This window comes from Lithobates pipiens, unplaced genomic scaffold (genome assembly GCF_037356315.1).
Source record: "Lithobates pipiens isolate NorthernLeopardFrog02 unplaced genomic scaffold, aLitPip1_a1.2 Scaffold_18, whole genome shotgun sequence".
NCBI lineage: Eukaryota > Metazoa > Chordata > Amphibia > Anura > Ranidae > Lithobates > Lithobates pipiens.
The window spans coordinates 297,806,833-297,819,873 of NW_027507758.1; the positions used below are offsets into that span (position 1 = coordinate 297,806,833).

Below are 13,041 nucleotides of genomic sequence, written 5' to 3' on the forward strand. Positions count from 1 at the left end.
AATCCAGTAATGACTGGGCATCATCAAGGACCAAGTGGCTGATGCTGTGGTCAAATAACTCAGCTGACTCCTCAATGGCTGATGTTGGGGCTAAGGCAGGAATAGATGTGGACAAGGAGGCAGGTTTATCCACTCTGGCAACTACAGGGGACTGCACACTTGTCTCTGCTTGTGTAAAAGAGGATGAGGAAGGTTTAGTAAGCCAGTCCACCACCTCCTCTGCATGCTGTGGCTGGATAGCACGAACACTCACTAAACAGAGGAAATTATGCCCTGCCTGAGGGCTGACCACCACGTCCACCTTTGCTTGTGGACACATTTGTTGCTGGCCCCCTTACAGTGCCAAGGGAATGTCTGCCTCTCCTTGTTGTCCTCCCAGACATTATTGGGAGGGAGGGGGTGGTGCTTATAAGCAAATGTAAAGAAGAAGTTGAAATCTGTACGTAGATGCACTTTAATCAAGTGTTTGGCGCACTTTAATTTGAGTACTCACACTACACAGACACACTCCACGTATACACTATAACATAGGGGTTGACAAATTTGCTTTGAATTTAGGAGCCAGTTAAAAAAGTTAGGAGCCATTTTTTTTTTTTTTTTAGAGTGGTAGGGATTGTCAGCTCCCGGGGTAAGGCCACTCATTTTCACCCCCTATCCCTAACTCACAATGGAGCACCCAGTCAATAACGCCATTGAAACGCTGTTACATCAGGGTTATGGGCTGACCAGAAAGAGTAAGGCTGGCAACAGATGGAACTGGCTGACACTGGCAGGTGGCACTGGTTGCCACTGGCAGGCACGTGGAACTGCCAGATGGCACCGGCAGGTGGCACTGGTTTGGAACTGGCAGGTGGCACTGGTTTGGAACTGGCAGGTGGCACTGGTTTGGAACTGGCAGGTGAAACTGGTAGGTGGCACTGGTTTGGAACTGGCAGGTGGCACTGGTTGGCGGTGGCACTAGTTGTCACTGGCAGATGGCACTGATTGGCGGTGGCACTGGTTGGTGTTGGCAGGTGGCACTGGTTGGCGGTGGCACTGGCAGGTGGCACTGATTGGTGGTGGCACTTATTGGTGGTGGCAGGTGGCACTGGTTGGTGGTGGCAGGTGGCACTGGCAGGTGGCACTGATTGGCAGTGGCAGGTGACACTGATTGACGGTGACACTCGGCACTGGCAGGTGGCACTGCTGACGGTGGCACTGATTGGTGGTTGCAGGTGGTATTGATTGGCGGTGGCACTAGCAGGTGTTTCACCGATTGGTGGTGGCACTGACACTGGCAGGTGGCACTGATTGGCGGTGGCACTGATTGGCAGTGGCAGATGACACTGGTTGCCGCTGGCAGGTGGCACTGATTGGTGGTGGCACTGATTGGTTGCAGGTGGTATTAATTGGCGGTGGCACTAGCAGGTGGCACTGACACTGGCAGGTGGCACTGATTGGCGGTGGCAGATGGCACTGGCAGGTTTCACACGGAGCACTCCGTTACTGTAATGTAACAGAGGAGCTGTCAGAATTGAGCTTAATGTCGGAATGGGCGGGACCCAGCCGGGGTGTGAAACTGACAAGTAACAGAGAGGTGGATATGTCATATTTGAGCTTGATGTCGGGGTGGGCGGGACTCAGCAGCTATCAAACACCAGCCAACGATTGGGCTGCATAAGAAAAGGGGCGGGCCACATACACGTAGCGGCCCGCCCAGATCCCCATTGGCTGGTGTTTGATAGCTACTGGGTCCCGCCCACCCCGACATCAAGCTGAAATCTGACAGATCCTCCTCTCTCCGTTGCTTGTCAGTTTCACACACTTAGCGCGGCGCCGCTGAGTGTGGAGGAGGGAGGAGGACGGCAGTCAGTGTTAATGCTGCTGCATGTCTGGGGCATCAATAGCGAGTGGGCTGGTGGCAGCTTAGGCGCCAGGTTGCGATTTCTGGTCGCATTGGCGACCTGGCACCTGGGGTTTGTCGAGCCCTCCTATAACATACTGCAATATAATGCGCCAAACGTACAGAACGATATGGCGTTAAACTGGCAGTAACGCACACAGAACTATATGGCGTTAAACTGGCAGTAACGCAAAGAGAAGTAAATGGCGTTAAACTGGCAGTAACACAATCAAATAGAAGTTGTTCAACCGTCACTACACTGACGCTATCTGAACTGTCCCTACACTAGCTATACACTAATGTCAAGATCACAGACACAGTCTCACTACACTACAACTATATGAGCTGTCCCTACTCTACACTAATGTATGTATGTATGTATGTATGTATGTATGTATGTATGATACGGTCTCGCTATACTACAGTGAAACTATCTGAGCTGTCCCTACTCTAGCTGCACATTTTGCAAAGCTGAATGATGGTTCTCCTCACTACACTGACAAACTAATATTCTACACTGACAATTGAAGCAAAACAGCACAGTTTAACACACTAACTAATAGCACTGAACAGAGTCCTGCTCTCTCTCTCTCTCCACGCCGAAAATGGCTGCCACTGAAAGAATACTTTTATACTGTGGGGTGAGCATGAGCCCTGATTAGATAAAGTCAGGATAACAGTGTCCAATCATGATTCTGACAGTGCCCTGTGCCCTGATTGGCTGAAGCTTTCACTGCTTCAGCCAATCAGGGCTTGCAATGCAATGTGGTTGGTTCGGGGGGCCGAACAAATGGTCAAACGACCCGTTTGTTCTGCTGTTCACCGAACGACCAAACAGCGAACGTTCGGCCAAAAATAATGCTCGGGCCACCCATGCCTAATAGTGACACACAATGAACAACTGCCCAAACCAAGTATATATGGGAAACAGGATAAACAAATCACAGTCATAACAGAGCCAGGGTCATACATGGAAGATCAAGAAGAGGGAGCTGGGAACAAGACAGGACAGGGAGAGGGAAACAGGAAACCGAGCGAGCAGGTAGGAAGGGATCAGGCTGCAGGGTCGGGATGAGGAACACATGGAGACAAAACACCAAGGCAGGAATGAAAGGCATGGACAGGGTTTAAATACACTTCCTGTAACAGGTAATGACTGATTGCATGAGATGATATGAGCTTCTGAGAGACACCCGCCGGTGGACTCCGGAATTGCAGCCTATAGATCTGGTAGCAACAGTGCCACCAGCAGATGAACCCTTTCCCGACACCCTTCCTTTCCTGAAAGGACACAGTAAGAAGTGATTGCTACTGACTGCTCCTGTGTTCATTCTTCACTGAAGCATAGTAAACTGTTTACTATGCCTTTGTTTGTGAATGAACAGGGGTCTCTGTATAGACTGCCTTCTGTTAATTCATCTGCAGACCAGCTGAGACTGCAGAGAAAAGATTGGGGATCTTTGTCACTAGTCCCTTTATCTGTATAGAAAAAAAGGAAATGTCAGGGATCTGTTTAGACCCCTGATATTTCACCAAAGGGTTACTTAACTTTAAATACCATCCATTTATTTGGCCCTGATTTACTGAATAAGCCTGATTGTGTGTGCATATATTTTTTAATCGTGATTCGCTTGACTTGCTGCCCTCATGACCTTCCTTCTCTAAAGTCACTGACTAGGTTAAATATTAAACTTAACCACTTGGGTACCGCGCTATTGCAAAATGACGGCAATAGCGCGGACCCACATTTCCGGGACTACGTCTATTGACGTAGTCCTGGTTACGAGCGGCCTGCGCGCCCCCTGAGGGGCGCGCGCGGCGCGCTTTGTGATCGGCGAGTCCGTGAGACTCGCCTGATCACCGATCCGTGTAAGGGGTCGATCCCGACCCCTTATCACGTGATCAGCTGTCAGCCAATGACAGCTGATCATGTGATAAAACGGAGCCGGTAATCGGCTAGTATTCCTCCTCGCGCTGACAGCGCGAGGAGAAAAAAAAAAAGCCGATCGCCGGCGGCCGTGTTCGGGACATCAGTCCCGATCACGGCCAGCATATCCAGCGGACACCTGCCCCCTGCCAGTGCCCACCTGCCACCCGCAGTGCCATCCTGAAATAAAGTAAGTGCCCCCCTGTCAGTGCCACCCAGCAGTGCCCATAGTGCCCACAGTGCCACCCAGCAGTGCCCACAGTGCCACCCAGCAGTGCCCACAGTGCCACCCGCAGTGCCACCCACAGTGCCACCCAAAATCTGCCTCAAAGGTGCTGCACCCCAGTGCCGCCCATCAGTGCCCAGCAGTGCCGCCCATCAGTGCCCAGCAGTGCCACCTATCAGAGCCACCTATCAGTGCCACCTATCAGTGCCCATCAGTCCCATCTATCTGTGGTACCTATCAGTGCCCATCCGTGCCACCCATCCGTGCCACTTATCCGTGCCACCCATCCGTGCCATCTTATCTGTGCCCATCTTTGCCCATCAGTGCCGCCTTATCTGTGCCCATCGGTGCCGCCTTATCTGTGCCTATTAGTGCCGCCTTAACTATGCCTATCAGTGCCCACCAGTGCAGCCTATCAGTGCCCACCAATGCAGCCCATCAGTGCCCACCAATGCAGCCCATCAGTGCCCACCAATGCAGCCTATCAGTGCCGCCTAATCAGCGCACTTCAATGAAGGAGAAAAATGACCCGTTTGCTAAATTTTATAACAAACTATTAAAACATGATTTTTTTTGCATCTTTTTTTGTTTGTTTAGCAAAAAATAAAACTCCGAGCTGTAACTAAATACCACCAAAAGAAAGCTCTATTTGTGGGAAAAAAATGATAAAAATTTCATTTGGGTACAGTGTTGTATGCCCGCGCAATTGTCATTCAAAGTGCATCAGCGCTGAAAGCTGAAAATTGGTCTGGGACTGAGGGGGGGTTTAAGTGCCCAGTAAGCAAGTGGTTAAAGAGATATCAAAGATTCAGATTTTTCTAAATTAAAATAAATATGTCATACTTACCTGGTTCAGTCCCACCCCTCTCTCTCCTCATTGGTTGTGATTGACAGCAGCGGGAGCCAAAGGTTCCTGCTGCTGTATCAGCCAACGAGAAACAAGAGTTCCCAGAGAGACGAGGCTCTCATGCACAACACCCATAGAAAAACGTATTGATGAACAATGTTATTTATGTTCCCCATACATCATTAAAGCTGAACTCCGGGCAGAACACATTTTTAATAAACTTTAAGGTGCAGGCATACCTTTAAGAAAAATGTGCCTCTTTTTTGTTCTTAGGTCCCTGGATCCTGATTCTATAAACTAGCTGCATAGATTGTAGTATTGCATGTCTAGGTGACCAGCGTCCCAGCCTGATTCTTATGTTCCAAGTGATCGTTCAACTCACTGCCCCACTCACAGTTCAACACTGACATCACATTGTGTTAAGAGGAGCTTTGCGTGTTCTGCCTCACCTTGTCCAGCACCATCCCACGCCTCTGTGCTCAAAATGCCATCAAAAGATTGTCAAAGCAGATGGAGGGGGGCAGTAAACAGCAAGTCCGATGCATGGTTGCCTTGTTTTGATCTGTGAGGGATGCTCAGCAAGACAGCAGAACAGTTTTATTGTCGATGACCATTCCCTGCCTCTCTCTCTAGACCTTCAGCCTACTGAGACTGCAAAGTTGGCGGCAATGTTGTGTTCTGCTCGCTGTCATAATATGCTTGCCATAAAGGGTAAAAAGGGGAAAACACTGATGCTTTGCTTAATGCTGCTAGGATCATATGGTTGCCTGGATCCTCACAGTGTTGAACAAGGCAACAGAACACTGATGTGCCTGCCTACTCACCATTTCCAACCTCTCAAACCTGACATTCAACCCATTGTGCCAGTGTTGATGTCACAAGGGGAAGAGGAGTAAGCAGCAATGCTGCTGTCCTGCAGGTTTATTCAGGGCGGCTAAGATCATGTTATTGCACAGTTTTTAAAAGAACCGAACAGGGCAATAGAATAGCAGTATTGTGCTTTGGCTTATTTCTACAGGGATACGGAGTTGATCTTTAATTAATTTCCTAAATATTTTTTGTGAACATTCTAACAGCTACAACAAAGTCAACATCACTGGCACAGTGGGCCTAGTATTGGGAGAGAGAGGGCTGAACAGGGAAAAGCCACATTTCTGTTCTGCTGCACTTGCAGCAGTGTCAAGGCATCAGGGTGACAACACTTAACATTCTTCAAATATTATAAATACTAGCAAGACACCATATTGATGATAGGGGAATCTCCCCTTCCCTGTCACTTCTCATAACCCTGTCCACACTAGCTCTGAAATGCACCCTATGTGTACAGGAAGACATGCTGGGGAACGCCTCCAGCCTTTCCTAATGGCCCCAGTTAGTGATAATTATGTTGGTGACTGTGTGTTAACATCACAGGGATTAAAACTTCAAATATATCTATAAAGAAGAAAGGTAAAGTGAAAATTATTTTTGCTTCCTTTAATCGGGTCAGAGGCAGGGCTATAGATAGTTTTGTTGCCCACAATTTGGCTTTGGTAAAAAAACTAAAAATAAAAAAATAAATAATGAAAAATTAGCAATCCTGCCTATTGCAAACTGCTTTTCTCAAGCCATACTAATTGTGCCCCTTATAAAGAACTATACCTTGTCTGAAGCGTTTTTCTGACTCAGTGGCTTGTTTAAGGGCAACTTCTTCAGTTACATTTACATAAGCATTAAGAAATCTGGTTTCCTTGATAAACGACAGACACTTCTGGCACAATTCTATAGGGCTTAGTTGTCCACGCCTCAAGGCAGCAGCTGCCTGTGAATGAGTAAAAATAAGAACTAAAATCATCTGCAAAAACACAAAGAACAACACATACAAGTTACTCAAATAACAGAATGAACAGAACCAGCACCACTAGTAATTTCAAGCAGCAGCAGTGCTGTCTGCAGACTCCTAATTTACAATAGGCTTTTCCTCAGGAGTGGTTAGGCTCAGTGGTGTAGGACACAGCAGGGGCATAGGGGTCTGAGAATGAAACTGCAGCAAGGGATATGGGAATCCAACCCTCCTGGAAATGTTGAATGCTGAAGGGTCTGACTGAGGCTACAGTGCATGAATAGAGTAAAGGTCACTGGAGAGGTGAGTATAATCTTTTTTTTTTGTAGGAAACTGCCATTAAATGTTTTTTTTTTAGGTGACTGATAGTCACTTTAATGGCATCATGTCATGAGAAAACCATGGCTGCCAATACTTCAGCAAAATGCCATCTCTCAGAAAAATCTGAAGAAGACAGAATAACAGCCAAGCAACTATAATTTTTAAGGAGGTCAGCACTGGCAGCTCCATCATTTTATCAAAAGACTTATGAAAACTGTGCACTGCCATAATCTATCCATTAAACATTTCCAAATGCTTTTTATTTGTGTAAAAGTTAAAACAGCACTAAAATATAAGCAAATGGCAAGCTATCTTACAATGGAGAGGGATGCTGGGGCCAGAACGAGGCTGAACTGAACAGTGCTGCAAGGAGGTGACAGCAGTGCCAGCTCAGAATGCCAGATACATAGCCTACTACCGTAATAGTACCGCACAACCTCCACTCTGATGGAAGGGCAGGGGCCCTCAAAGTGGAAGTACTAATGATCAGGCTGCAAACTCAGCCCCCATGTCATTCTCACCATTCTGGGAGAGTTTTAGCAGTTTAACCCAAGGGTGTCTGTCAGACAGCTGTTTCCATTGCTGTATGCTATCTCTTCTTTGCCACCTTTTTTTTAGAAGTGATAGTTGCTGTATCTGTATGATGCCCTGACCTCCCATGGTTGATTTTCCAAGTTGGGCGGTTATGTGCTGACACCATCACGTTACATGTGACCCTTTTGTACGGGTGTTTGTGGCTGTTTTTTTAATATTAATATTTATCTTTGTGCATAATTTATCATGTATTGCGGTTTATTCCGCTTGTTCTTTTTTAACGGTATTTCACGATTGCAGTCCATCTTTTTCCCTCTAAGCCCTTGTACACACGGTCGGACATTCTGACGGAAAATGTCCGATCGGACAGCGTTGTTGGATAATCCGATGTGTGGGCTCCATCGTACTGTTTCCGTCGGACTATCCGACCGACAAAGTTTTAGAGCTGGGCTATAAAATTTTCCCACAACATGATCCGATCGGACTTTGTCCGATCGTTTGTAGAGAATTACGATCAGACAAAGTGCCACGCATGTTCAGATCAAATTCCTAGACCAAAGCTATTGGTTACTAGCCTTAACGTAGTCCCGTCGTAACGAAATAACGTCATCACGTTCAGAACGATCGGATTTTCCGACAACTTTGTCCAACCATGTGTATGCAACACCAGTTTCGGACAAAATCCGTCGGACAAAATCCGACCATGTGTACAAGGGCTTGCACTCGTGGCCTTGAGCCCGGGTGCATCTTTTTCAGATCAGTGGATTCACTGGCCGCACTTTTGGGCTCACCGTCTCTTGCTGGAGCGACCTTCTGTCTATCAGCGGAAGACGCCAAACATACGAGGGACTGACGAGCCTCATCTCTACATTGCCCTCGGCTGTCGGGTCTCTTCATCTATCTTCGGAAGTGGCTGGCCAGACTTGAAGCATCAGAAATCCATCCATCCCTGCAGAGGGCTGAATCTGCTTGCGAGTTCGACTCCGCTTGCGAGGGAGTCCACACGCTCTGTTAAAGACCCTCACTTACAGATTTATCCCTTTAAAGAGCTTAAAGTCAATGGGCATCTGTATTTGCTTTCGAATTGGACTAAAGTGTTTTTCTTAATCTCCATCATATTTTTTTCATCATTTCTTTGCTCACTGAATTATATATGGACACTTTTTTGATTAATTTCAATTGGGACATTTTAATATTTATACACTGTATCATTTGACTATATGAAATGTATCTTTTGTAGCGCAGCAATTTATTTTTATTTTACCATAGTGATATTTTGATGGTGTTTGCTGCAGCTTTTTATTTTTAGTTTAGCTTGTTTTTATCTAGCGCAGTATTTCTCTGTTTTTATTTTCCAAGTTACATGCCCTGATCGAGTCACTATTTACTAAGTCACTAGATTTTTATTTTATTAATTAACCATTTTCTGTGTGGGGCACTTTTGAAAAATTTCAAATACATGTTAAACAAGCATTATTTTGTTAAAAAAAATTCTTAGAACCTCAAAACATAATATCGTTTCTGAAAGTAGAGGTCCTGCAGAATAAAATGGTGACTGTTCCAATTACCTATTTATCGGCGTATAACACACGCCCCAAGTTTAGGAGGGAAGTTTAAGGAAAAAACAAAACAAAAAAAAAACTTACATTTAAATGCCCATCAATGCAGCCTTATCAGGGTCATTTGCAGCCTTGTCAGTGTTTTTTTTTTATTTATTTTTTTAGCTTTGCCATTTAAAAAAGCCACCCACAGGCTCACAATCGGCGGGGGATTGGCGTATAACACGCACCCACGATTTTCCCCTGATTTAAGGGGGAAAAAAAGTGCGTGTTATACGCCGATAAATACGGTATTTGTCTGTCACACAACATTTGTGCAGCCAATATTCAAATGAAAGCAAGCAGCGATCAGGAGCTTTCGGTTAGGTGCCGGGTAACTGTGCCAGGAGCGCGCACCATGCACGCTCTTGGCACAGCGGTATTGACAGCAATTCATGCAAATATGCAGCCCCTTCAGCGCCAAGGACCAGGCGCCAAGAAGCAACATATTTTACTTGCGAAATGCATAGAGGCTGCCGGGACACACAAAACGTCATGTCCGGGTAAAACGATAGCGAGGCTTGGGACGCACACCGGGAGAGGAGAGACACAGCGATAGCCTCACACATCTAAACCCATTCAAACTGTGGGAAAAGTTTAGTGCCAACTCATAGGCACTTGGAAATGTGAGTGATATGACTTGTTTTTACCTTTTTTATAAATAAGTGTAGACATACTGCTCAATGATTGCTGTTCATTTTTTATGAGGGCGAATATTATTTAAACCTGTAAGCTGGGAGCAGCATAGACCTTGAGCGGATTTGTTATGCTTATCAATGAACCAAAGGCACTTTCTATATTAATATCTGGTGAGTGGCCAATCCTTATGGTGGTGGTGTTGTCACTGAATTGGTGGATACGAAATACATAGAATCACGGATACAAGAAATAGGAGGATTGGAGTAATTTTATACACAACAGATAGACTTATTTACATGCTAGCTCACATATACCAGCATAAACATTGAACATTTATTTAAATTGAATAGAAATGGTGATATTGGTTGCACATGAGATATAGACATGGGTGGATTGTGTGTGTATATATATATATATATATATATATATATATATATAGATATAGATATAGTAACACTAGTGTGCATGTATATGTATATATTTTTTACAGTGATATATATTTTTTACAGTGGTCTATTGTTTGGTGTTAAGACATATGATATAAGATATGTGTTTGTGCAGCCAACACATATTTTCTTACGTTTTGCACAGGCTGGTACTTTTAAGTAGAACCATATTTGACTGCAGCAAACTGTATACATTTTGTATTAATATTATTGCGGTGGGGGTGCTTCACAACATTTGGTATTTTTTTGCGCCGGTAGACACATATTTGATTTGAATAGAGACTTATAGCCCTAGAATTATTGCTCTCTCTCCATCGTTTGCAGCAATAGACACTGCTTACATATGTATGCCAGACTTACAAGCACTTTTGCTTGTACACAGGGTGATGGGGGCGCTTTTAATTAAATTTTTTTACTATTACTTTTATTCAGCTGCATGCAGGTTTTTTTTTTTTTTTTTTTTTTAACCTTAATGCAGAGAATGCAGTATGGTGCAAAACATCCTGCCTTTAGAACCCTTTTAACTTTATTGCTTTTACAAGGGGGCAACAAATTCCCTATTAATAGACTTCATGGAGACATCATGTATTAGACCCCTGATGTCTCCCCTGCCCTTCAAAGCAGCTAATCAAACACAGATTGTGTTTGATCAGCTACTTCCCTGGCTGTAAGAGCCAGATAAGGACACCTCTGAAACCAGAAGTGACAAAATCTTCATCACTTCCGGCTTCATTTGTCACAGAGGGGATGCTGGAATGGATGTTCTTCCACCTCCTCTGTGGGGAGCCCTCCCAACTGCTTACTGCAGTCCAGGAAACAAAGTAGGGGCCGGTGTTCTGGCATATTCAGTCCGGCCATCATACAGTGGTGTGAAAAAGTGTTTGCCCCCTTCCTCATTTCCTGTTCCTTTTCCTACCTGGAAGACTTGCCGTGATAAAAGGAACTATGAATTCTGCTGTCTACCAAGAGATCCTGAAGGAGAATGTCCGACCATCTGTTCGTGTACTCAAGCTGAAACGAACTTGGGTTCTGCAGCAGGACAATGATCCTAAACACACCAGCAAGTCCACCACCGAATGGCTGAAGAAAAACAAAATGAAGACTTTGGAGTGGCCTAGCCAAAGTCCTGACCTGAATCCTATTGAGATGTTGTGGTATGACCTTAAAAAGGCCGTTCATGCTCGAAAACCCTCTAATGTAACTGAATTAGGACAATTCTGCAAAGATGAGTGGGCCAAAATTCCTCCAGGACGCTGTAAAAGCCTCATTGCACGTTATCGCAAACGCTTGGTTGCAGTTGTTGCTGCTAAGGGTGGCCCAACCAGTTATTAGGTTTAGGGGGCAATCACTTTTTCACACAGGGCCATGATGGTTTGGATTTTTTTTCACCTTTAATAATAAACACCTTCATTTACAAATTGCATTTTGTGTTTACTTGTGTTGTCCTTGACTATTGTTTAAATTGGTTTGATGTTCCGAAACACTTAAGTGTGACAAACATGCAAAGGAACAGGAAATGAGGAAGGGGGCAAACACTTTTTCACACCACTGTATAGCGTCCTCCCCATAATGCGCATGCGCAGTACGGGCCAGAAGAAGCTTCGTAAAATTTCCGAAGCTGAACGGCGCCTGCGCCGTGAGTGGAGGTGGTAGCCCCACCATCCAAGTGGACATAGGGCTGTGAAAATTAGACGGCCCCTCATGGCTTCGGGCTCGGCCTCGCTCGGCTCTTTTTTATTCCTACTCTATGTCCACTCGGATGGTGTGGCTAGAACCTGGACTCACGGCGCAGGCGCCGTTCATCCTCGGCTATTTTCGGAATCTGTGTTCTGCGCATGCGCAGTACACAGCGGACACCATCTGATGGGGGACCTTATATGATGGGACACCAGGAACCACCATTAGTCGTTGGGGGAAGTAAAAGTTATTGGCTGGAAAGAGGATTAAAAGATAGTTTACACCAACCTGCGCAGTAATATAAAAGTGTGCCCTGGTGTCTGTTGCATAGGGACATTAAGGGCTGGCACTATGCCTTATTACAACACATTGCACTGTTTACCTTTTTCATTCAACTTTATTGAAGTGTCAAAAAATTCCACTTCATTCATCTTTAGGCAATACATCATGTTGCAACGCATTGCAACACAGGAAGTGCGTTGAGCTTGGGCATGTTTGGATGCTAGCTGTAACCCACGTGCTTGCTTTGTGCACTGGTGCACAGTCATATTGGAACAGGAAGGGGTTATCCCCAAACTGTTCCTACAGAGTTGGGAGCATGAAATTCTCCAAAATGTCTAGGTGCGCTGACGCATTAGGAGTTCCCTTAACTGGAACTAAGGGGCCAAGCCCAACCCCTAAAAAACAACCCCACACCATAATCCCCCTCTACTAAACAATTTGGACCAGTGCACAAAGCTAGGTGCATAAAGACATGGACGAGCAAGTTTGGGGTGGTGGAACTTGACTGGCCTGCACAGAGTCAGGACCTCAACCCGATAGAATACCTTTGGGATGAATTAGAGTGGAGACTGCGAGCCAGGCGTTCTCGTCCAACATCAGTGCCTGGCCTCACAAATGCATTTCTGGAAGAATGGTGAAACATTCCCATAGACACAATCCTAAACCTTGTGGACAGCCTTCCCAGAAGAGTTAAAGCTGTTATAGCTGCAAAGAGTGGGCCAACTCAATATTGAACCCTACGGCCTAAGGTCGGGATGCCATTAAAGTTCACATATGTGTAAAGGCAGCCGATCCAATACTTTTGGCAATATAGCATATGTTTAGCTGCCTGGGGGGGGG

General features: G+C 45.5%; 1 protein-coding gene across 1 annotated transcript in view; it reads right to left on the bottom strand.

The window, feature by feature from the left end:
- QRSL1 (glutaminyl-tRNA amidotransferase subunit QRSL1) overlaps positions 1–13,041 on the bottom strand; it is a 65,253-nt gene that overhangs the window by 51,346 nt on the left and 866 nt on the right. The window contains exon 2 of the mRNA XM_077487169.1: positions 6,524–6,683. Coding sequence (XP_077343295.1) covers positions 6,524–6,683 — 160 coding nt within the window. The remainder of the gene's footprint in view (positions 1–6,523; positions 6,684–13,041) is intronic.